General features: G+C 36.0%; 1 protein-coding gene across 16 annotated transcripts; it reads right to left on the bottom strand.

The window, feature by feature from the left end:
• Positions 1-1600: 1600 nt before the first annotated feature.
• LOC131251262 (chromatin structure-remodeling complex subunit snf21-like) lies at positions 1601-26319 on the bottom strand. 16 transcript variants are annotated; one of them, XR_009173699.1, is made up of 6 exons: positions 25640-26319; positions 25308-25498; positions 3730-3837; positions 2378-2463; positions 2136-2264; positions 1601-1815 (listed from the first exon to the last, which is right to left on the bottom strand). XR_009173699.1 is itself a non-coding variant. In XM_058251880.1 (4 exons), exons 1-4 carry the CDS (start codon positions 3967-3969, stop codon positions 2231-2233), a joined length of 228 nt encoding a protein of 75 aa, XP_058107863.1. In that variant the 5' UTR covers positions 3970-4124; the 3' UTR covers positions 2139-2230. The 16 variants fall into 16 exon arrangements, 1 of the variants encoding a protein (XP_058107863.1); XR_009173694.1 differs by having other exon boundaries at positions 25308-25419; positions 25540-26316; XR_009173700.1 differs by having other exon boundaries at positions 3730-3816; positions 25308-25419; positions 25540-26316.
• Between the last annotated feature and the right edge of the window lie 294 nt (positions 26320-26613).

The following is a 26613-nucleotide window of genomic DNA, read 5'->3' as shown; positions in this document are numbered from 1 at the left end:
CATGAACCCAACCTAGACTTCAGGTTTAATAAATTAGACCCCAGAAATTACGTTTGAGTTCAAGTCTAGACAATGAAGTTATCCATACTTTTCTTCTTTATTTTGTTTTGGATCGAATCAAGCCTTGTCATCTGGCCCAACCCATTAATAACCCATATGGGCAGGTAGGGTTCAACCTAAACCCGACCCATTTACTTAAACAAACATATTTCTATCTCAAACCCAACCCACTACCCAATTATTTTGGCCCAAACTCACATCAAAAGCAGGTTGGTTCACTTAACCCATAATCCATCCCGTAAGGCTAAACGATTTTAAATCAGGGCTAGGGCCCGTCAGTGGGTTACGCCCAAGCACAACCAGTTCATGTCGGGACTCGGAACCCATAGGCTAATCTGGCCTATTTGTTGAATAATGCAAGGTATAATTCCTCTAAAGAAAATTAGTGAGTTCAAAAGTGAAATAGTTTCCTTATCTTTAATTAATTAGTTCATACCTTGTTGGGACTTGCTAACCTGGCCTATTCGTGGAATAATGCAAGGTATAATTCCTCCAAAGAAAATTAGTAAGTAAAGTTCAAAAGTGAAATAGTTTCCTTATCTTTAATTAATTAGTTCATACCTTGGTGTCTCATGCTCTTCAATAATGCCGCTGGAAAAAGAGAGAAAAAAGTTAAAGCACACGTACCAAGGACATAATTTTGTAACTTGGCACCAAACTTTGTGGGCAATTGTAGGGCTCAAGCTCTCAGCAAGTGCAATTTTCTGATGCATACCTGTGGAGCCCCTATGCTTTGGTGATCTAGAACATCAATCTGATGAACCCCACCATAGATGGAGGATATCCCATACATCTCTCAAAATGTGGCCTTAAAACACCAGACACCCGTATTCCAGATTAAGTGTGCAAACTAGACTATGGGACATTTGCAATATGGATTGCTATTTTTAGTGACCCACGATCTCGGTAAACCTTGATCTCCCCAGTTGGACGACCTTGAACTGGTGGCCTAGAAATTAGATGGCTAAGAAAAAGTTACAACAAAGCCAAATTCAACAGAAAATGGGCCAACAATCAAATAGTTAGGATATTCCAATATGGGAGGCTTTTGGGGTGCCCTGTCTATGCTGAGACCCATCAAATCAAAGGTCTAAATAACCCAATCAGCCACACATAAAGAATCTCGATGCATTAGGAAACTGTATCTTGTGTCTCTTGTTTTAGGTGACAAATGTGTTTTAGGATAAAGAGAATTATGCAGAATCAATGCATCATCTTCAAAAGGACATACTTACATCCTCAACTCATAGTTTGTGAGAGTGGGGCCCACTAATCACTAGCCTGAAACATTCATCAGAAGGGGCCCAACATACATATGAGATTCCCAAAACATCTCCTTGATTTGGGGATAGTTGCCATTCAATCTTTGGCATTTTTTGTTGAATGTGGGTCAATAAAGAGAATTATGAATCAATGCATCATCTTCAAAAGGACATACTTACATCCTCACCTTATAGTTTGTGAGAGTGGGGCTCACTAATCACTAGCCTGAAACATTCATCAGAAGGGGCCCAACATACATATGAGATTCCCAAATGACTTACATGAGTAGGATTTCAAATCATTCTCCCATGCTTGCCAATGTGGAGTGCAATGTAAGAAAGATCCAGGAAGTTCAGGTGGTGTCTCATGGCTAAAAATTAGGGCAGTCTAGGCATCAGGTGGTCCGCAAATGCTATGTGTGGACCACTTTTTCAAGCTTCTGCTCTTCTAATTTTGCATTCCATTCTCTCCAAAAGTTATATTTTCAAATTCCTGCACGTTACATGTGTGTATCATCATCTTAGCTTTGTCACAACTATTTGGGGTTAGCTTTATGAATCATGATTCTCCAATCATTCCTGAGATTTGAAACAAAAATTTTCAAGTTTACAGTCCCATCTCTAATACTTCATTTACTATTTGTTAATTTCAGCTTGTATATCATCATTTGCTTAAAGCTCCCTTAAAACCTAGAGAAATAGCAACGATGAGAAGCATATTGGCTAATAAATCAAATAGTAATGGGACAGTAAGCACATTAGCTTAAAGATCAAGGAAAATGAGAGTATGACAAAAGTACTAGGCTAAATCACCTGAACTTAGTAATGCATACTTCTCTTGGAATCTGTGTAGCAGCAACGTCCTTCTTTGAGCAGGACTCACGCATTGTTGTTTAACAGCTTAGAACTCACAAAAGCAGAAGCAAGGTAGCATAATAGCACCTAGAGAAATAGCAACAATGAGAAGCAAATTGGCTAATAGATCACATAGTAATGGGACAATAAGCACATTAGCTTAAAGATCAAATAGGAATATGATAGTATAACTAAAGGACCAGGCTAAATCACTTGAACTTTAGTGGTGCATGCTTCTCTTGGAATCTGTGCAGCAACAACTTCCTTCTCTGAGCAGGACTATGAACTATTAAAAATGATTTTTATAATAACTAAATTATTCTTAGTATAGAATTAATACAAAGGTCTCAAGTCCAATCAGTTGAACACAAGTTGTTGAGGTCCACCTGGCGAATAACTTCCAACCTATAATGTTTAAGTGGCATACAAACTTTCCAATAGGTTGATTCTACCATAAGGATCTCCAAATGCAAAAGTCAACATGATCTACTCATCAGATGGGGACGCGGATTGCGTCCTACCCCCGCCTGTCTCCAGCTGGGAAAGGGCAAGAGCTTTGAGTGGCCACCATGATGTGTGGGTCTTATCCACAGCGTCCATCCATTTTTTTCGTATCATTTTAGGGTATATGCCCAAGGCTCAAGTGGATTACACTTGTGCAATCCACGCCCATCTTATACTTGTGCAATCCACGTCCATCAGGTAGGACCTCATGATGCGGTGAAGCTAATGGACAGGTTATGTCTCACACACATGAAAAGTTGGAAGTTATCCACTAGGTTCAACCATAGCATGGAACATAAGAAGTTATTCACAAGGTTGTTGGACCCCAAGTTATGGGCCATGTGGATACAAAATATAACCCTTTCATCGTTCAAAAAAAAAATCCAATGGTGTGCAAAAGTTAAACCAGACAGGCTACACCATAGAAAACAATATTCCACCATTCATAAATAGCAAAATATGTGTGGATGTGACTGATTTTTAGGTGATACTCATGATCTGGCCAACCTATTGGATGGGTTGGACATTAAGGTTGGAAAATAGGTAGCCTTCTCATTTCCTATTCATTGCATCACCTAACAAATATTGTCATGCAACAATGTCTCCAAGAGAAGCAAAATTCTAATTTTGGTAGGTTCTTACAGAATCGAGATTAAGCATAATTCTAATTTTGGTAGGCTCTAGGCTCCATATGCGCAAAATTTGATGTGGAGGGCATGGAGCCTGCCATAACTAGGATCACACTTCATCCCAATTATGTGGGATTCCCTACCCAAACAGACCCTTAGCTACAGTTTGTAGTAAGTTCCAACTTGGTTTTGGAGTGTCGCTCCTAGTTGTCAAAATGTTACATGACATGGATTTCACCAAGACTAACAGGAGATCGGCAAGCAACTTGGTTCATTCCACAACAAAACCACAACTAAAAGAAGAGGGGCACAAAAATGTAAACCTTTTTTCTGATGATTTTTATTCAGTCAATGTTAAATAAGAAAAGACCATACAAGCAACGCAGTTAATCAAGCTACAAAACTAAGAAGAGAGTGACCTGTGCAATCTTGCCAAAACTCATCTCATCTGCCAGTATCCCATTTGGTTTGTTATTATACAAAGAAAGCATCAACTGTAGCCCAACCTGGAAAAATGAAGAAAACAACTAACAGGGGATATATCATTAGAAAGAATACAGGGGTAAAAGAAAGGCAAAAAATCAAGCATGTAAGAAGTTGCAACCTACAAGCAGATAATCTTGGAAAGTTCCATCCCATAAAATTGAGGGCAGGGTCATGGTAACGTACTGTCCCCCATGCTACTTGAGTAAGGCATCGGTAGCAAGAAAAATGTAGGCCCCACCAATAAGATCACCAAAAGTAAGTGAAAAAAAGGCGAGGAAAAAAAAAAGAATACCAAAAAAGGAAAAAGAAAAAGAAAAAAGAAAATCAAAAAAAAAAGAAGAAGAAAAGAAGTGAATAGAAAAAGAGTGCAAAAGAAGAGAGTCAGAAGAAGAAGAAAATAAAGAGAGAGAGAGAGAGAGAGAGAGAGAGAGAGAGAGAGTGGAAAAAGAGTTCAGGAAAAGAGAAGAGAATTAGGAATCCTTAAATAAATATAAATAAGTAAATATTTACAAATATACACAACTAAAAACATCAATATGTATAAATAAATATATGTGCATACATTAATATAAACAAATAGGTAAATAAATACATATACAAATACATAAACAAGCACAAAAAGAAATAGATATAAATATATAACTCAATATGTAAAAATATAAATAAAGAAATATATTAATACATATAAATATGTATAAATATATACATAAACAAATTAATATAAACATATAAATTAATAAATACAAAAAAAAACAAAACAACAAATAAAGAGAAATGAATACATATCAATATACAAAGAAAGAATTACTAAAATAAATAAATAAATATATATATACACACACACACACACACACACACACACATATATAAATAAATAATTAAACTCATATAAATAAAAAATCAATCAACAAATAAATAAATACAATTCAATCAACAAATGCATAAATACCTAAATAAATCCATATATAAATAAATGCACATAAATACATGCATACAAATAATACATACCAATACACAAGTGAATAAATAAATAAGCCAATACATATAAATATAAATAAACAAATACATAAATAAATGCAGATTAATTATAAATAATCATAGGTAACAATAATTATCTACATATAAATAAATACAAAAAAATACATAAATACCTAAATAAATCCATATATAAATAAATGCACATAAATACATGCATACAAATAATACATACCAATACATAAGTGAATAAATAAATAAGCCACTACATATAAATATAAATAAACAAATACATAAATAAATGCAAATTAGTTATAAATAAACATAGATAACAATAATTATATACATTTAAATAAATAAAAATAAATACAAAAAACATAAGTTTTTTTTATTAGCAAATACATAAAAATAAATAAATAAATACATAAATGAGTACATAAATATATACAAACAAAAGAATACATAAACAAATACATATAAATATATAAGCTTATGCAAATATATATAAATATCAGTAAATACATAAATAATGAAATATATAAATATAAACAATACATAAGTAAATTAACAAATACAAAAGCAAATACATATAAATAAATAAATATATAAGTAACTACATGTAAATAAATAAACACAAATAATTATATACATAATAAATACATTTGAAGAAATATATAAATAAATACATGAATAAGTCTATGCGTAAATCTGTACATAAATAAAAAGAGTGGAAAGAAAAGGGGAGTGGGTCAAAAAGAGTGCAGAGAGAGAGAGAGAGAGAGAGAGAGAGAGAGAGAGAGAGAGATTCAGTAAAAATATAAAAAATAAAAAATAAAAAAGTAGTGGAGAAAGAAAGAGACTGAACAGAAAGAGGGAGTGGAAAAAAATGTAGTAGAAAAAAAAAAGAAAAGAAAAAGAGAGTGCAATAAAGAGGAGTGAAAAAAAAAGAGTGAAAAAAGAGATTCTGGAAGAGAGAGAGAGAGAGAGAGAGAGAGAGAGAGAGAGAGAGAGAGAGAGAGAGAGAGAGAGAGAGAGAGAGAGAGAGAGAGAGACTGGAAAAAGAGGAGAGTTTAAAGAAAAGAGGGAGTGTGAAAAAGAGAATTGGAGAGTGAAAAAAAGAGTGCAAAAAAGAAAAAAGAAAGAGTGAGTGGTTAAAGAGATAGACATTGGAAAAAAACGAGTTACAAAAAAAAAGAGTTATAAGAATAGTTGTAGAAAACTAACTAGTGTTGCTTAAAGTCTTGATGTTAAAAGCTGACAAGCCAAATAGTATCGAAATTTAGTGTCTTATCTCAAATGAGCTTTCAAGTGGATATTGGTATTGAGTTGTCCATGAAAAGCAAGAAGTTTGAGGCATTTCTTGAATTCTCCTACACTAGCTGTTTGAACAAACTCCTACAAGCTGCATTCTCAATTTGTATAAGATATTATGTCAAACAAGCAAGTTAACCAGAATAGAAATAATGGAGTTGCCATGTGCTTTTCAGTGGTCACGAACAATGTTACCAGAAGGTTGACTATGAAGAACTGAGGAGGGAAAACCAAAGCTACATCATTCAAATTGAGAAAAAAAAAAGCCAAAAAAAAAAGAAGAAGAAGAAGAAGAGGAAGAAGAAGAGGAGGAGGAAATTAGTGATCACCCTGCATCTCTTGCATGCAAATGAGGAACTACAATTTACCTTTCTAGTATTAAAATCATACTGTTATAGAACCCCATCAAGCAACGCGGACCAACTCTATTATGTTAAACAAGCAAGTTAACCAGAATAGAAATAATGGAGTTGCCATGTGCATTTCAGTGGTCACAAACAATGTTACCAGAAGGTTGACTATGAAGATTGAGGAGGGAAAACCAAAGCTACATCATTCAAAGTGAAAAAAAAAAAAAGCCAAAAGAAGAAGAAGAAGAAGAAGAAGAAGAAGAAGAGGAAATTAGTGATTACCCTGCATCTCTTGCATGCAAATGAGGAACTACAATTTACCTTTCCAGCATTAAAATCATACTGTTATAGAACCCCGTCAAGCAACGCGGACCAACTCTCCAACTTAAGATTTTTCCATGAAGAAACCGTATCAAAAATTGGTTGTAGTTGATTTGTAAAAGGAGTGTCGATTATGTTTATATATATAAAGGAACCTTCTTATGTTATTATTACTATTAGAACAAATCTTTTGACCTTTCTTTCGCATGGTTCTTGGTACTTTCTATAATTTCCTAAAGCAAATTCCCACTTGGAACTAAATTGACAGGGTTTTCAGAAAATTGTAATAGTAATGTTCGCATTGGAGGTGTTGAGGTTGAAAATGCTCTGGAAAGGGACAACAGCTTTTTTAGAGTCAGCCAACTGCAAACAGCCAGAGAATCTAGCTAGAAACATCCCCCAATCACCAACCAGCCTAACTTAGCCAAGAGACCTGGGCTCCCCAAGGAACCGTGATCAAAATTCAACCTCATATGTGACTCAGGTACTCAACTTTTTTGAAAGATCCAAGTGTTGTGGTTTCATTTCTATTTTAGTTTTTACCATATACAAATATCACTGTTGTTTAAAATCATGTTTTCAGACTGTTAAATTTTATCTAGTGGGAACTACTTGCCATAGGCACCATTCTTCCTTCATTTTAGTTGTAAGTATTGGTATATATTGGAAACTATTCTGAGTCCTATGATGGTTACCATTTTACAGTGTCTCAGGCGGAGCATTCTTCTCAAAATAGGGTAAGTTAATTCATGGCTGGAGTCCATCCCTGCTGTATGTTTCATCTTAGAGCATGTGGTAATTCATGGCTGGAGTCCATCCCTGCTGTATGTTTCATCTTAGAGCATGTGGTAAATCAGTACATTCTGAAATTTCAGATGAAGCCCATCAGCGAGCCTTTGAGCTCTTCCAAGAGTCATGGTCTTAAGTAAGCAAGTCCTAGAAAGCTCAAAGAAGGTTCTTATTCGTCCACGAGCAGTAAGAATTTTTATCCAAGTACAAGTTGCTCTCTAAGTTTTGGCATTTGGTTAAACTGAAACTGGTTTGATTTATTAATGAGTGAAGGGTGCCGCTAGAAGTGAAGACTGGAACTCTTCTTTAAAGCCACCGAAGATTTTACCAAGGGTGAACCCTCCCTCAACAGCAGCACCAACAAAGAAACCTTTGGCTTCTTCTGAGTGTATCAAAATAAAAAATAATACTGCAAAGGCTTCAGGTAAGAGTTTTTGCATTTTGTCTGGAAAGAACTAAGAATGAAGTCTGATGTTTGCCATCCTACTTAATGTTTTAGTAAAGGAAGTACTCTTGAATCCATATTGAGACACTTTTGTACAACATTTTTTTGGAGAAATGGGCTGGGTCACCTGTTCATCTAGACTGGATCATAGTTCTAAACTCGGTGACTTGACTTGAAACTAGGTCAAATCATCTTGAATTGGCCAAAAATCAACCTGAGTCACCATAAAACTCGCTAGCTAGCTTGACTCAGTTTAGACTCGGGATGACTTGTTGAGTCGGCTCACCCACTCGGTCGAGTCAATATGACTCAGCATGACTTGAACTGAGTCGCCCGCTGGGTTGGTTTGTTTTTAAATCAGGCTAGTTTATTCATCATTAAGGACCTACCCATACGTTGAATGTGGATGCTTGGTTATTTATTCTACTAGTTCTTGTGTAACATTTGGTTAAATTCGACTATTGCAGGAAGTGGAAGCAACCAGAAGTGTGTTGCACTTTGCAAGAAACCTGTTTCTGGTGCTACACCCACTGTGACTCGCAGTTCCATACCTTCACCAAAATCTTCTTCTTCAGGTTCTTCACTCCCATCAACTCCCTCCTCGCAAAACAGATCAGGCAGCACTAAGACCTTGAGAAATAGAGCTGATTCTAGAAATGCCAATCCATCTTCTACCACTTCAATTATGACAACCCCTCTTCGGATCTCAGAAATAAAACCGAGTCCAGAGATTCTAATTTGAAGGCATATTTAATGTCTACTTCCAAGCTCTACTTGTATCACTTTTATGGAGGACAAGGTTCCAACCAAAAGAGCTCCAGTAGCAATAGCAGAGTTAAGCTCAAATTCAATATTTATAAACAAGAAAAACCACATTATCCTATGTTTAACATCATCAGAACATCAGATTCTAAAATAAGCCACCAGTAACTAATATCTGCTGGTAAGCAGTAAATGATTTCACATCCTTTATACAAATACGGATTTCTAAAATGAGATTCTAAAATGAGTCCAAATATGGATTTCTAATACAGACTATTTGTTGTCAGCAACGTTAAGGGAGCACAGGATGCAAGATGACCCAACAATCATTCCCAAGCACCAAAAACCAGGATTGTCCAATACAAGAAATTAATGACATGCCTGGATCATCCGCTTTATAGAAAAGGGTGTAAAATAATGACTTCCATCAGAGAGAAGAAGTTTCCTGATCTACCGCACATATTGTGCTAAAACAGCATCTAAATTATGGCAGTCCAAAAATATCTAGCAGAAGCAGCTTTCAAACAGTGATAATAATTACAAACTCACTTCAAACAAAATTAGGAAGCCAGAAGTTGATAAAGCATTATAACTCATTTAGCCTTTGGAGTAAAGGATAATGATGAAATAGAAAAAACAGAAAGTCCCGAGATGACTTTCTGTTATAATATAAGCTTTCTTGCAGAAAGTGTCGAGATCCTCCTCAAAATCATTAATAACTTCGAATTTTTTTACTATTTGAAGCATTTGGATCACAAAAGATAATCACAAAATATGAGTGCTTTAGAAAATCGGATAAGGACTGAACCACATTAATGGTTTGGATCGCTTAAAATCAAAAGCAATTATATCAATAGGTTAGATCAGTGAATATGGGGCCAATCATAATTAAAAGTATGAATCACTTTGAAAGGACACGGTATGGATGACCGATGATGCACTAAGACTCCAAAGAAAAATCACAACTCAATAATAAGCAATTAACAAATTGATAATTAAGAAAAGAAATACCTAAACGAGTTTAGATTAGAATGTAAGGGATCAAATTGGCCAAATCAAACAAAGATTTGGATTACTACATAGTCAACAATCCCAAAAGACTACATTCAACCATGAAAAAAAAAAAATCGCTAAACAAGGCAACTGTGGATGACCCATGAACCAAGTCATCCAAATAGGAAAAGTAACAATTCTAAAGTAAGCAATTGACAAATTGATAGTCAATTATTCCAAAACATATGACATTCGAGACCACCCTATGCTATGGTTAGACTCCACCCCCTAACAAATTTTGGTGCATATGAAATCCACCAAGGGCCATAAGATGTTAACAAATTAGATTACTAGCCATCAAACTTTGATTATTAACTGACCGGTCAGTCACATTATGGTTTATATCACTAAAAAAGGCCCACTCATACAAGAGGTTTAAACTACTAAGGGTTTAATTATATAAACAATTAAGATGATTAACAATTGACCCATATTACTGATTTTCTTTGAACAGCATTCTAATCCCCTTTATCATTTTCTTCGTCTCTTTTTATTATTATTTTCCTATTTAAACTTTGTTTTTTTTTCTTTCTTTTTAAGATAAATCCAATGAATTCTTTGCAAATGGGCATTTAGCATTTTCTTTTTTTGTTTTGATATTTTAGGGCAATTCTTGGAGTAAGCAATTTTTATATAAGGTAACATCATCTACCCATATGTGGACTTCGAATGTTTATGCTTATGCTACTAGCAAGGTTTTAACTAATTTGATCTAGATTTGCCCATAGAATTCAAGAGTTTAACATTTAATCCACTATTGATAGATACCACAATCCTCTTACTCAAATTCTAATGTTTATCCCCCTAGTCACTCTGACGATAGAAGTTTAGATTGGAATAGAAGGATAAAAGGCTTTGATGTATTGATTATTTCCAAGTAGATCGGTTTTTGGTATTCTTCTTATCAATTTTAATTGTTCAAATTTCTCCAGTGTTTAATTCTAGTGCAGAATCCTTTTGTAGATGATGCATAAAATCTATCTATTTTAAATGGTGCCCCAATATTTTTAACTAGAAAAACATTTTGTTATGAGTAACTTCCTAATCCAAGTAGTGTCCTTATCCGAGCCTAGCTTCATCTTCGGGTAAGAGTCCAAACATTCTTATTTGTCTTAATCCTAATTAAGGATAGATGGTTATTCCTTTGATTCCACGGTTAATCAACCCTTGTGTAAAGTGGGGTGTGATTTTCCCTAATGAAGATAGTCCAATAAAAGGCTTTGATGTATTGATTTTATTTCCAAGTAGATCGGTTTTTGGTATTCTTCTTATCAATTTTAATTGTTCAAATTTCTCCAATGTTTAATTCTAGCCCAGAATCCTTTTATAGATGATGCATAAAATCTATCTATTTTAAATGATGCTCCAATATTTTCAGCTAGAAAAATATTTTGTTATGAGTAACTTCCTATTCCAAGTAGTGTCCTTATCCGAGCCTAGCTTCATCTTCGGGTAAGAGTCTAAACATTCTTATTTGTATTACTCCTAATTAAGGATAGATGGTTATTCCTTTGATTCCACGGCTAATCAACCCTTGTGTAAAGTGGTGTGTGATTTTCCCTAATGAAGATAGTCCAATAAAAATGAAGCCGTGTGCACACTCATGGGACTTTACCCCAACTCTTTCGTCAATGAGGATAGACAATGAAATTGAGGGTTAAGATTTCAGGAGTATCCAGATGTGAGAGTTTTAAAATAAAAAATAAAAAAATAAAAAAATAAAAAAATTGATACACTTGAGGTGTTTTTTAATACTAATGCACTTTTTATTATTCTTTTCACTTCATTTTTTTACGCCCCTTTTCTTTTTATTCGATCGCGCTTTGCAATGGTGGAAGATCCAAAAAGCTCACTTCATACTAAAGCATAAAACCATAACGGTAACGACATGGGGAAATACCCTGCCCCATACTACGATGAGCAAGCTCATCCTTTCTTATTTTTTTTCTCCATTTCTTCTTTTCTCTCTTCTTTTCTTCCTGCCTTCTAATTTTGCTATAGTAACGATGACAAACGCCTTGTAAAATTGGGAAGTTTTTTTTTTATATATAACAATAGGGTATCCTTGCCCCTTTAAGGAGACACAACTCCCTGTGGATGCACACAATCACTTGCCAACAATGTGCATCGGGTAATCCACGGGAAGGGGAATCAAACTCGTGTCTATAGAGAGCAAACCCAAGACCAAAGCCCCATTCACCCAAACTCGTAACGGGTAATCCACGAGGTGGGGAAATGAACTCATGTCTGTGAGGAGCAAACCCACAACCAAAGCCCCATTCGCCCAAACTCGTGACGGGTAATCCACGAGGTGGGGAAACGAACTCGTGTCTGTGGGGAGCAAACCCACAACCAAAGCCGTTCGCCCAAAGTTGTGACAGGTATCCATGGGGAGGGGAATCGAACTTGTGTCTATGGGGAGCAAACCCACAATCAAAGTCATTCACCCAAACTCGTGACAGGTAATCCACAAGAAGGGGAATCAAACTCGTGTTTGTGGGGAGCAAACCTGCAACCAAAGCCATTCGCCCAAACTCGTGACAGGTAATCCACGGGGTAGGAAATCGAACTCGTGTCTGTGGGGAGAAAACCCACGATCAAAACCGTTCGCCCAAACTCGTGATGGGTAATCCACATGGTGGGGAATCGAACTCATGTCGGTGGGGAGCAAACCCATGACCAAAATCATTCGCCCAAACTCATGACGAGTAATCCACGGGGAGGGGAATTTGACTCTTGTCTGTGGGGAGCAAACCCACGACCAAAGGGGTTCACCCAAACTCGTGACAGGTAATCCACGTGGATGAGAATCTCACTTGTGTCTGTGGGGAGCAAACCAGAACCGTTCGCCCAAACTCGTGATGGGTTTTGGGAAGTGAAACCTCACGTCTTTTAAATCCTTAGATCTAAGTAAAAGAAGAAAAAAGGATTTGGGTAGGCTCATCCTTGAGTATGGATTTGACTATCGTGGAGGTGAATAATATTTGACATTTAGCGAGGTTCTGTATTGTATACTTAGGGCGTAATTAGCTATATGTGTAAACGGTCAAACCTTACTAAGATCAAGAGTATCCTAAAACATGAAAGACCCTTAGCATAAAGATTAGTTTGCCTCGAACAAAAATACCATTCATAAGTGGAATTTTCAAATAATCTATTTTTTAGAGATCAAGAAGTTAATCTGTATATGGAGTTTCATTAATTGATAAAAGTCATTATGACAAAAATTATGGGGCATTATTTAATTTTCATCGACTTGGAAATCTTGCTAAAGAATCATCTTTTGTTTAGGTTCTTACTTTTTTACTTCTTTTTTTTTTTTATGTCCTTATTTTTCATTTTGTATTTTTTGCCTAAATAAAACTTAAAACCAACAAAAGAATTTAGCTATGACTCATTTCAATTTGCATTCTTTTTTTTAGAGAGAACTTTATTAAAAGCACATAAAATGCGCAAAAGAAAATAACCTACCTCTACAATTGAAAAATAGATGAGAGATTTGCAGGATTAACTACCTTTACATAAAAAGCCCGACCCAAACATTACATTTAATTTCCCTAACTACCACAACATGCTCTTATTCTGAAAACATCTCCATAAAAAATAATAAATAAATAAAGAAGAAGAAGAAGAAGAAGCAATATCCACAAAGCTTTCCCCCCACTTTTCCCACCCCTCTTGCATGTCAAGACCATAGAAGGTCCATAACAGAATTTGGCTCCACCTAAGCTTGTATGAAGAGCATTGAGAAAGTAGCCTTACACCGTTCAAGCAAACATGCAGTGAACGAAGATGTGATCAATTGACTTTGCATCTCCCATATATATTATACATATGTTAGGAAGATTTGTAGGATTAACTGCCTTTACATAAAAAGCCCAACCCAAACATTACATTTAATTTCCTTAATGACCACAACATGCTCCTATTCTGAAAACATCTCGTATTAAAAAGAAATAATAAGAAGCAATATCCACAAAGCTTTCCCCACTTTTCCCACCCCTCCTGCATGCCAAGACCATAGAAGGTCCATAACAGAATTCGGCTTCACCTAAGCTTGTATGGAGAGCATTGAAAAAGTAGTCTCACACCTTTCAAGCAAACATGCAGTGAATGAAGATGTGATCAATTGACTTTGCATCTCCCATACATATTATACATATGTTAGGAAGGATAAGGGATCTTACTTGAAAATTATTGGTTGTCAACACCCTCTTTCTTTCCACAAGTCAAGTGAACGTCGTCACCCTTCATGGAGCTATGTATGATCATATGAAAAATAATAGATGTGGTAAATGAGAATTTCTCCCATAGTTTCTTTGATTTTACAACCCTTCATTGGTAAATCCCCACCACCTCATTTAATATCTCACATAAATTTTGAAGAATTCCTATTCCATGGTAGAGGCTCATAATCACCATCTTGGGTCATCCAGCATAAAGGTTATCAAAGATATTTCTTTGATAATAAATAGTGTCTTGAAGTTAGGAGTTGAAGTTTAAGGGTTTTTCCCCATGAACAATTAAAAGGCACTATCATTGTACATACTATATCACCTATTGGAATTTTGAGTAGACCTCATGGATATATTCATATATCCCTTTATACATATCGTTCATTGAAATTAGACTCCATTTAGAACATTCATCACAATGAACAATTAAAAGGCACCATCATTGTACATACTGTATCACCTATTAGAATTTTTGGTATACCTCATGGATATATTCATGTATCTCCTCATACATCTCATTCATTGAAATCAGCCTCCATTTAAAAACATCCATCACAATGAACAATGAATGCCCTACGAAATGTCCTAAACTATAAGAAGAGTTTGGATGACTAAACATAGGTCCAATTATATGATTGGTTTGGAACACTGAATAAGGGCCCAACTATATGACTGGTTTTAGTCATTGAAAATCACTTGCCTAGCCCATTCAAAGTACTCTATGGCCATGCTTATGCTCTCCTAACGATTTTTTTTTTTCTTTTTGCATGTGGCATCCAGCAAGAGTTGTGAAACACTTGCTAAGAATGTTGGACATGGGCCTCAACATATGAAATTGATTAGGATCACAGAAAATGGCTATAACAATACAAAGGGTTTGGATCACTAAAACAATCCAATTATACAAAAAGGTTTAGATCACTTAAAACAAGCCAACTTTGGATGACCCATATACCAAGTGAACCAAATACGAAAATTCCCAACTCTATAGTAAGCAACTAACGAATTGGTAATCGATGATACCTAAAAAGATCATGTTAGACTGTGAAAACTCGAAATATGCTACAGCGAGTATCCACTCAAACAAATTTGGAGCATGTGGCATCCACCGAGGATTGTAAAGCATCAACATATTGGATTGTTAAACGTCAGAACCATATGAAGGATTTGGATCGCTAAACATGCCCAATCATATGAATGGTTTGGAACATCAAATAGCGGCCAAATTAAATGAATGGTTGGATCACCAAAAATTAGCCCAGTTATATTAACATGATGATCGTTGAATACATGGCCGGTCATTAAAAAAAAAAGGTTACGATCATCGCAAAAGTGCCTAGTATGGATCATTATAATCACGGGCCCAACCATATGAAAGGTTAAACCATTAGTAAGAGCCTAATTGTACGAACCATTAAGATCATGAAAATTCATTCAATCACACAAATTGGATTACTAAATACAATGTCAATCATATGAAAGGTTTTGATCATTGAAAATGGGGCAACAGTGAATGATCTGCACCAAGTCATCCAAATAGAAAAAAAAATTTAAAAAAAAATCACAATTCTAAAGTAAGCAACTAACAAATTGATAGTTGATTATTCCTAAACATATAACATTCGATCATGAAAGGCCAAAATATGATATGGTTAAACTCCACCCTTAACAATTTTTGGTACATATGACACCCACCAAGGGTTGTAAAATGTCAAAATATTAGATTGCTAAACATCAACATTCGATTATTAATTGGTTTGATAGATGGAAAGGGCCGGATCCATATGAAGGGTTTGGATCACTAAACATAGGACCAATCATATGAATGCCTTGGAACATTGAATAGCAACCCAATTAAATGAATGGTTTGGATCATTGAAAATCAGCCCATTTATATCAACAAGATAGATTGTTGAATACAAGGCCAGTCACAAGAAAAGGTTTGGATCACAATAAAGAGTCCTAGCATGGATGACCATACAACAAGTCTTGTAAACAAAAGAAAAATCACAACACTCAATTAAGCGGCTAACAAATTAATAGTTACAAACATAAATACATAAACAAACCACGTGCAACTACAAAAGATTGAAGTATTCTATGGGCAAATTCATCCACTCCTAATGATTTCTCTCTTTCTTTTGTGCATGTGACATCCAAAACAAGCCACATGCAACTACAAAAGATTAAAGTATTCTATGACCAGATTCATCCACTCATAATGATTTCACATTCTTTCTTTTATGCATGTGGCCTCCAACAAGGTCTCTAAAACATTTGCTTGAATTGTTAAACAAGGGCCTTGGTTTATTAATTGATTTGGATCATTGAAAATGGCCTCAATAATATAAAGTGTTTGGATCATTGAAACAACCTAAACTATGTAAAGAGTTTAGTTCACTTAATATGAAGGGTTTCGATTACTAAAACGATCCAAATTATGTAAAGGGTTTAGATAACTCTACTTCAAGGTGTACCAAACGATTAAGTATTAGCCATAACGGTTGGTACGTGATGGTAACAACTGAACTTCAAAAGAGGATTTAAACAACTATATACTTGCAAGAAATTCTTTCAACATTTCTCCAGCTAAGTACTGAACCTACCTCTCTTTACGCGATACGGTGGTTGAAACAGTGACCCCCTAGTTTTTTGCGCTGATCAGCCATTATGGGGGCCGTAATGGCCGTTACACCCCATAATAGCCGCTACTGCCTCATAACATAATAGTCATAAATGCAAGTTTTTTGTCATTTTAAGTTGCGATTTATCTCATTTTTTGGCACATTTCTCTTCTAAATTCTTTCTGAACTATTCTACTACAAATTTCGACCACTCTTAGCTTGAATTTGAATATCAAAACAAGTTATTTCAAGGATTTTGTTGAATCGAAGCTCCATTGACCTTTTTCGAAAAATCTTAGGTATTTATACCTTTTTTTAATCTTCGTTGTTATTGTTGAATATAATGCATTATTCAAATTAGAAAAAATGAATAGTGCATTTTACAGATTATGCAACTGATTTTCTTTTTCTTTTTTTGACTATTTTCAGTCAATTTTTAAAAATTAGCAAGCACCTACACATATGAGATATTTTGATATTAAATTCATTCTACTATATCTATCATCAGTATTAGATAGTTAGAAAATTAAATCTATGAGTTTTGCACTCAATTCTAGGCTGTTAGGTTCATAAATTCAACAAACCACCTGATGCAGGACATGAAATTAACCATGGAGTGAGTGCAAGAAATCAAGTTTGTGATTATGCCAATATTAAACAGTCATAAAATTCCACATCCTAGATACTATCAAACATTTAAGGGGAATCTATGGGGGTCCAAGCCTACACAACTATTAGGGCTGGATCAAATAAAATTATAAGCCAAAATAAGCCCAAAGGAGTGTAAGAATCACCCATTCTTGCATAGGATTGTTCCCGACTCAAGAGATTCACTAAGTTTCAATTTAGGGAAAAATCTAGGGTTTGAAAATTGGGGAAAATTGAGATTTGGGAGTCTTTTGGGTTATGGATTTCAAATTATGAGGTTTTCTAGATGACGGTTAGGGATCGGTCAAGGTATTCGAGGATACATGGACTGATTTAGCAATTTCTAGATTTAACAATTCCGTTGTACTACATGTTGATCATGTTTAGGAGTGAATATAAGGGGTAGATCTAAGGGGATTTAGGTATAGGATTAATGGGGGATCCTATGGGGAGGTTATAAGCTAAAAAAGGAAAGAAACAGAGGGGAAAAGAGGACTTGGGATTGGCCACGCACGCTGGACAGCAGGTTGGCCTGGATACACATGTGACTAGACGTCCGTATGTGTGTGGGGCCCACAAAATCGAGAAAGGACTCCTAGGCTAGGATCGGTCAGGGGTGGGTTGTTTCCTTACCAAAAATCACTTCGATCCGGCATATGGTTTGTATGTAGTACTCCGTCGAAGTTTCAGCCCCGTAGATGCACCAGAATTTGAAAACCTTCTTGTGGACCGCTGTAGGAGAGGATTTTGATGCAAAAATTGGTGAATCTAATAGTGGATGGGGTGTTGAGGATGATAAATGAGATGCGGAAGAAGATGGTGATTATTTGGAGCGGGTGTGGCTTCGCACCACGATAGTTAACCCTTCAAGGAAGGGTGGGCTTCACACCCAATTTGATCCTTCAACTCAATGTGAGAGAGAGGAAGAAACGCAAGATTTTTTTTATTCATTCATAATATCATGAGAGTCCATACATGAGATTGATTTATTTATAAGAAAACCATAAATCCAAAAAAGATAAAACTACCCTTGCGCCATGTGCGCGCACTAATACCAAAACTAAAATAAATAAAATAACTAATCTAAGTAATCAAAGCCGTTCATGATGTTTCTAATAATAAAAATAATCAAAACTCAAAATCCTAAATCATCTAAAGTAGTGGGCCACGATCATGAGACCCTATGGTAGGATCTATGTGATGATCGGGTCCACTCCAATGCTCCATAATGCAGCCCCCTAATTATATAGTCCTCCAAAGATGTCATCGTCGATCCAAATCAAAAGTGGGGCCCGCTTCCTCCTCAAATACGTGCGTAGAGGGGGCGTGTGCATGATGTCCCCATCACTACCCGATTTAGCTTTCTCACCAAAGAGTGGGCCGTTACACCACCATAAACACGTTCAAAATTATAAATAAATGCATATTTGGAATATTTAGGAATTTCTGGATTCAATTCTAGGCTGTTAGGTTCATAAATTCTGACTGTTATAGGGGGCATATTAGTCATTATGGGGTTTTAATGATCGATACGGCCCATAACCGCATCGGTAATGTTGGGCACCGTTATGCTCACTGTTACTGCAATGGAACACCTTACTCTGCTTGGATTGATGAAACATGAGCCTTAGGGCTCGTTTGACACCATGGATTTGGGAGGATTCAAGGGGATCTCAAATCCCTAATGGGGTGTTTGGCGGATGGTATTAGATGGGCTTAGGTGGGATGGAATTGCATCTGGTCCTGTGCCAATTCCATTCCATGTTTGGGAAGAATGGAAAAGCCTGGAATTAGATGAGATGGAATTACACTAGGTCCTGTGCCAATTTCACTTAATGTTAGCAAGTTGGGTAGGTCCCACCATGATGTGTGGGCTATATCCACACCGTCCACCCATGTTTTGAGATCATTTTAGACTATGGCCTAAAAAAAGATCAGGTAGATCTAAAGCTTAAGTGGACCCCACCATAGAAAGCAACAACGATTGAATACTTACCGTTGAAAACTTCTTTGGGGTCACATAAGTTTTGGATCTGCTTCATTTTTAGGCCCATGCCATAAAATGATGTTATAAAACAAATGAATGGTTTAGATATAACACGTGTATTATTCTCAATAGTTTCAAATGATGGTGGGTATATTCATTCAATGTACCACCGTATTACCAACAAAGCATGGAATTAAGCTTATCCCATGGTAACAGGGGACAATCCCTGCCATGGGTAATAATTATGTTTTTTGAAACCCATCCCACCTAATCCTTCCCAATGCCATGCCCTAAACATGCCCTAATATGTTTGTCACGATAAAGGAACTGGGGGGGTTTGAAATCTAAGGTGGAAGCTTGGATTTATCTAAAATCCTTTCAAGAATTGCAGCATGTGTAACATGCGAGTCACCAGGCTACTAATCTATTGGGCACATGGCCCATTGATGATATCCCAAAACAATCAGATTATCAATTGCATCACTATAATTATTTTAATAGGATAATTTGCGCTGTCCAAAAATGTCCATGTAAATCAACGGATAAAAATCATTGGTTAGTCACTTTAATGTGATCCGGTAGTTGTGGCCCATCTGAGATTTTAAAAATTCATCATTTTCGAGCAAAGTATATATTTCAAGTTTCAAACAAGCTTATTGCAGCCATTGTATCAAACATTACATACATACACTAATTAGAGATATTAACATTATTTAGTAATTAGATTCGAACCCCTGTAAATATACTATGCATATCTACTTTTGGATTATAGGGGAATTCTAAATCAAAGGTGCCAAACACAATGGGAGGATTTCAAATCCAGAGGGTTCTAAATCCGCGCTCCCAAACAAGCCCTTAGCATATTAATTGATTTAGATAATTGAAAATAGCCTCGTGGCCAAAATTATATAAAGGGTTTGGATTACTTAAAAAGAGCCAATACTATGAACGATTTGGTTCACTCCAAACAACCCAAGCATTTCAAAACTTAGCCCAACTAGATCACTTCAAATGGCCCAAGCATTTCATAAGGAACGCCCATCCTATAATGGTTTTACTAACAAAAGTGAGACCATTCCTACAAATTATTTGCATCACTAAAAGTGAGCTAAATGAATAATGATTTGGGCCACTGCAAAGGGAACCAACCATAAGAACAATTTCTAATAGTAAAACATGAACAAGAGATATTAATGGTTTGGATAATTGAACATGACTCATACACTCACTTGTCTCAAAACACAATTACATATCCACCAAGGGCTGAGTGATTAAAATCATCACCACAAAAGGGACCGAACCATAAGAACGTTTTCTAAAAATAAAATGGGAACAAGAGATAATAATGGAATGGATAATTGAAAATGGGCCCATTATGCATGATTCATGCACTCAATTGTATCAAATGGATGAAAACAAAACTACAAATTCACCAAGGATTGTGCCACATCAACTATTTGAATCACTAAACACGAGACCCAGCATATTCATGGTTAACATTAGTGGTATATCAATCCAACCAATATAGGCTATCAAATATTTGCTTAGATTGTAATATGAGCCTTAGAATATCAATTAGTTTTGATCAGTAAAAATGGACACTATAATACAAAAGGTTTGGATCTCTAAAATGGCTCAAATTATTTGAAGGGTTTGGATCAATTTGCTTGAATTGTGGAAGTATTGGCCTTAGCATACCAATTAGTTTGGATCACTGAAAACGACCTCAATAATGCAAACGGTGTGGAACAATAAAATGGCCCAAACCATATATAGGGTTTGGATCACTTAACAAGAGCTAATAATATGAACGTTTTGGATCACTCCTGACAACCCAAGCATTTTAAAAGGTTTGGATTACTTAATAAGAGCTAATAATATGAACGTTTTGGATGACTCCAAACAACCCAAGGATTTCAAAAGGTAGGCCCATACAATAAATGGTTTGGTTAACAAAAATGGGACCATTCCAATAAATAGTACGCATCACTACAAGCGAGTTGAGTAATTAACATCTTGGATCACTATAAAGGGACCCAACCATAAGAACGGTTTCTACTAGTAAAACCAGAACAAGAGATGTTGGTTTGGATAATTGAAAATGGGCCCATTGTGCATGACTTATGCACTCCATTGTTACAAACGGGTGAAAACATATTTACAGATCCGGTGAGGGTTGTATCACGTCAACTATTTAAATCATTAAAAATAAGCCTTCGCATACTCGTGGTTGACATTATTGGAATCTCTATAAACCTTTTACTTTTATTTTTGTATATGAGTCAACATATCAATTAGTTCGGATCACTAAAATTGGCCTCAATAATACAAAAGGATTTGGATCACTAAAACGCCCCCCTTTTTTTAAGGCCCAAATTGTGCGAAGGGGTTGGATCAACTTGCTTGGATTATTGAAAACATGGGCCTTAGCATATCAATTGATTTGGATCACTGAAAACAACCTCAATAATACGAAGGATGTGGATCAATTAAATGGCCCAAATTATATATAAGGGTTTGAATCACCTAAAAAGAGCCAGTAATATGAATGATTTGGATAAATCTAAACAACCCAAGCATTCAAAAGGTTAGTCCAATTAGATCACTTCAAATGGCCCAAGCATTTCAAAAAGATAGGTCATCCAATAAATGGTTTGGTTAACGAAACTGGGACCATTGCTATAAATCGTTCGCATCACTAGAAGTGCGTTGAGTGTTAACGATTTGGGTCACTGCAAATGGACCCAACCATAAGAATGGTTTCTAATAGTAAAATTGAAACAAGATGTATTAATTGTTTGGATAATTGAAAATGGGCCCATTGTGCACGAGTCATGAAATCAGTTGTCTCAAACATATGAAAACACAATTACAGGTCCAACAAGGGTTAAGTGTTAACTTTTTTGTCACTATAAAGGGACCTGACAATAAGAGTGGCTTCTACTAATAAAATCAGAACAAGAGATATTAACATATTGGAGAATTGAAAATGGGTCCATTGTGCATGACTCATGCACTTGATTGTCTCAAATAGGTGAAAATGCAAGTTTAGATCCACCAAGGGTTATGTCACATCGACTATTTGGTTGAGTAAACAAAAGCCTCGGCATACTCATTGTTGACATTAGTGGCATATCAATCCAACAAACATGGGCTATCAAATATTTGCTTGGATTGTTGAATATAAACAACCCAAATTATGTGAAGGGATTGAATAACTTTGCTTTGATTGTTGAAACATGGGCCATACCAATTGATTTGGATCACTGAAAACAGCCTGAATAATACAACTTGGGTGGATAAATAAAATGGCCCAAATTATATAAAGGGTTTGATCACTTAAAAAGAGCTAGCAATATGAACGATTTGGATTACTACAAACAGCCCATGCATTTCAAAAGGTTAGTCTAATTGGATCACTTCAAATGGCCCAAGCTTTTGAAATGATAGGCCCCCACCATATAAAAGGTTTGGTTGATGAAAATGAGACCATTCCTATAAATTGTTTGAATCATTTGAAGCAAGTTGCATGAATAAGGGTTTGGGTCACCGGTCACTGCAAAGGGACCCAACCATAAGAACAATTTCTATTAGTAAAATAAAAAAAAGAGATGTTAACACTTTGGATAATTGAAAATGGGCCCATTGTGCATGACTAATGCACTCATTTGTCTCAAATGAATGAAACACGATTATCAATCCACCAAGGGTTGTGTCACACCAACCATTTGGATCACTAAACATGGGCCTTAGTATATTCATGGTTAACATTAATGGCATATCAATCCAACCAACATGGGCTATAAAACATTTGTTTGGATTGTAAAATATGAGCCTTATAATATCAATTAGTTTGGATCACTAATATTGACCTCAATAATACGAGAGGGTTTGGATGAGTAAAATGGCCCAAATTATACGAAGGGTTTGGATCACCATGAGCAACAGATTTGATTCTTGAATGTATATCTTAGCATCTTATTGGTTCTTATTACTGAAAACGACCTTAATCATTTGAAGCATTTGGATCATTAGAAACGGCCCCAATCATATTAAGGGTTTTTGGTCACTCATTGCAAGCCAACAACATGAATGGATTAGGTCAATTGAAATGGCCCCTGCATATTAAAGATTTCGAACAATAGAAATGGATCAAATCATATGAATGGTTTACATTATCGAAAACAAACTCTTCCTTACTAACATGAATCATTGAATATCAGTAAATCATATGACTAATTTGGATTGTGGAAAATGAGCACAATTACATGACAAGATTCCTCCTCGCCTAGCATTTTTGCTTGTTTAACCCAACAAGGAATATAAAACATTAGGTGATTGGATTGGCGTCTAGAGGCTTTCATATATCAAATTGGTTTGGTCTAACCAAATTAAGGGTTTAGATAACTCAAAATAGCCTCAATTGTACCAAGTGTTGCATTGGTGAACAAAGGCCTAAGTATTAAACATGAACCATATGAAGGGTATCAATTGGCTGGAATCATAAGTATCAATTGGTTGGAATCATTGACAATGCCTTAATTAGATGAAGGGTTTAGATACCAAAAATGCCCAAGTCATATGAAGGTTATGGGTCACAAAAAATAGCCACAAGCATATGAATGGTTGGGATTACTTGATATGGCTCAAGCACATCAGCGGTTTGTGTCACATAAAACAACCACATGAAGGGTTTGGGTTACACAAAAGAGCCCCAAGCATATGAACAGTTGGGATTACTTGAAATGGCCCAAGCACATCAAAGGTTTGTGTACTGAAAACGAGCCCAAACACTAGAACAATTTGAATCACTAGCAATTTTTTGTGCATGTGACATCTATTGATTGACTTGCCAAGCATATGCCTCATTACATTGATGGTTTGGATCATGATAAGAACACAATCGTATGGATGGTTTGGATCACTAAGAACAGGCCTAATCATTTGAATGGTTAGTAAAACTAAATAGCGCCCTATAATATTAACGGTCCTTAATCATATGAATTATATGGACCCTAGTCACTTGGGTCACTGAAAACGACCTTAATCATATGATGAATCCAGATCACTGAAGTGTCTCCAATCATATGAAGCATTTGAATCACCGAGTAAGCACAATCACATGAATGGTTTGGACCCACCAAAGTGGCCTGAGTATGTAAAAGGTTTCAATCCCCTTAAATGACCCAAGCATGTCAAAGGTTTGGATCACAAGAAATAAGCTGAATCATATCAAGGGATGACATCATTGTAAAAGAAAAAAAAAAAAAACAACAACAACCATATTAAAGATTTGGATTGCTAAATATGGGCCAACCATATGAATGGTTTATATTTAATAAAATGAGCCCACTCATATCGATGTCTTAGACCAATCAAAGTCGTTATTCTACATACCTCAAGGGCCGAATCCCCCAAACTCACTCGACTAATGAATATGGACCTGAACATATCGATGGTTTGGCATCCAATATTCAATTGCTAGATTCCTCCAATGTAAGTGATTTTTCGCACATTGGCATCCAATTATTATTATAAAACATCACGATATTCGGATCTTTGAAAACACATATAACATCACCTTTCATTGTTTCTCCAGTTTAGAACATCCAAAAGTTTTGATCATAATATGTGTGTTGTCCCTTTCAATTTAAAAGTCCTCAACCTCTTTACTCAAACAACTTCAGCATGTGATTCATCTTTAAAGATGTAATTCATTTAAGGACAAAACACAGAATTCCAGGATGCTTAAGCTCTTTCCATGATACCTAATGTACTTCCTGATGCAGTCTAGGTGTACTTCTCTTATGTGATATAAGACATTGTTCAACTTTCAAATTTGTCACAAGCATGAATATGATTCTGTGTGCAAAAATCGGCACTCTTAGTTCTTAGCCTAACCATGCATGTGAAAGGATACAAAAAGAATACTGATGCAAAACTTCTAGCAGAGTGAGTGAATCATATTGATAGAAGCAGAACTTGAAATTATGAAAATGGAATAAACATACCATGCTTGTAGAAATATCCCTTTAGATGCCAAGGAACCAACTATAAATTCCAGAGCTGCCAGATCACTGATGCTGGATTCTATATCAAGGTTCAACAGACTCACAAAAGTTTCTGTAAGGTTTTTCATCAAATTAATTGTGATGAATGCATCTTCAATAGCTGAATAGATAGATTTGTTCTGGGAAAATACCTACAGAAATCCAATGTAAACACATTTCCTTAAACGCTTACCAAGATTCCTTTGGAAGTCTAGAAGAATTGTAATACACATCATAGCAACAACATTTTCCAGAGACAGGCCTCAAAGCCATCAACATGGAACGGTCTGCACCTCATCAGCAAAAGAATCGTGTTCTTGACATGGGTGGCAGAAGATGAAGCCAGCAGATTGAGAACCTCAAACCTGTCTCCAGCAATGCAACCCTTCACAAAATCCAGCAGGGAAGAATCCTTTTATCAATAGCACTGTCTTACTGCTCTGTCATGACTGGAGACTGATAAACCTTCCCATCTACCTCACATGTATCATTGTCTAAAGGTATCCCATCCAAAACTCTCTCAGATGGTACAACAGGTTCCATCCCTTCCAATTTCTCTTTGTACTTCTCCAAGGTTATTTCAAATGACACAATGTGAAATTGCTGCCCAAACAGATTATGCTGCAACACCATGATAGTAGATTAAATGCTCATTTCCTCATGAAATGCTCCTATCCTCCAATCTCCCAGAAGCAACCTTATTCCACGAAGATGACAAGGAAATTGGGTGGGGAGAGCAAATGAGAGGCAGATGTGAGGGAAATTGGTGTGGGGAGAGTGACCGAGAGACAGATGTCAGGGAGATTGGGGTGGCGAGAGCAATCGACCGATCGATCGAGATCGAGAGGGTTTCCTATTTTGTTTCTGAGAGAGAGAGAGAGAGAGAGAGAGAGAGAGAGAGAGAGAGTCTGGGGTTTTCGTTTCTTGGAGAGAGAAAGAGGGAGAGGGTTTTCCGTTTTGTTTCCTAAGAGAGAGAGGGAACGGATTTCGGAGATTGAGAGGATTTTACCGTTTTGTTTTGTGTAGAGAGAGACGTTACGATTGCGACAGCTCCTCTTTTTTTTATATTTTTTTTAAAGATGGAAAGCCTGTGACGAGACGAACGCGGATTGCGTCCTACCCCCTCCTCCACCTCCAGTCTGTAGTTGGGATGGGAAGGAGATTTTAGTGGCCACCATGATGTGTGGGTTTTATCCACACCGTCCATCCATTTCTCCGTGCCAATTTGTGAAGTATTACCAAAAGTTGGATAAATCAAAGGCTCAAG

The sequence above is a fragment of the Magnolia sinica genome, chromosome 7 (genome assembly GCF_029962835.1).
Source record: "Magnolia sinica isolate HGM2019 chromosome 7, MsV1, whole genome shotgun sequence".
NCBI lineage: Eukaryota > Viridiplantae > Streptophyta > Magnoliopsida > Magnoliales > Magnoliaceae > Magnolia > Magnolia sinica.
Note: the sequence above shows the minus strand (reverse complement) of the source record. Positions and strands in the feature narration are given on the sequence as shown.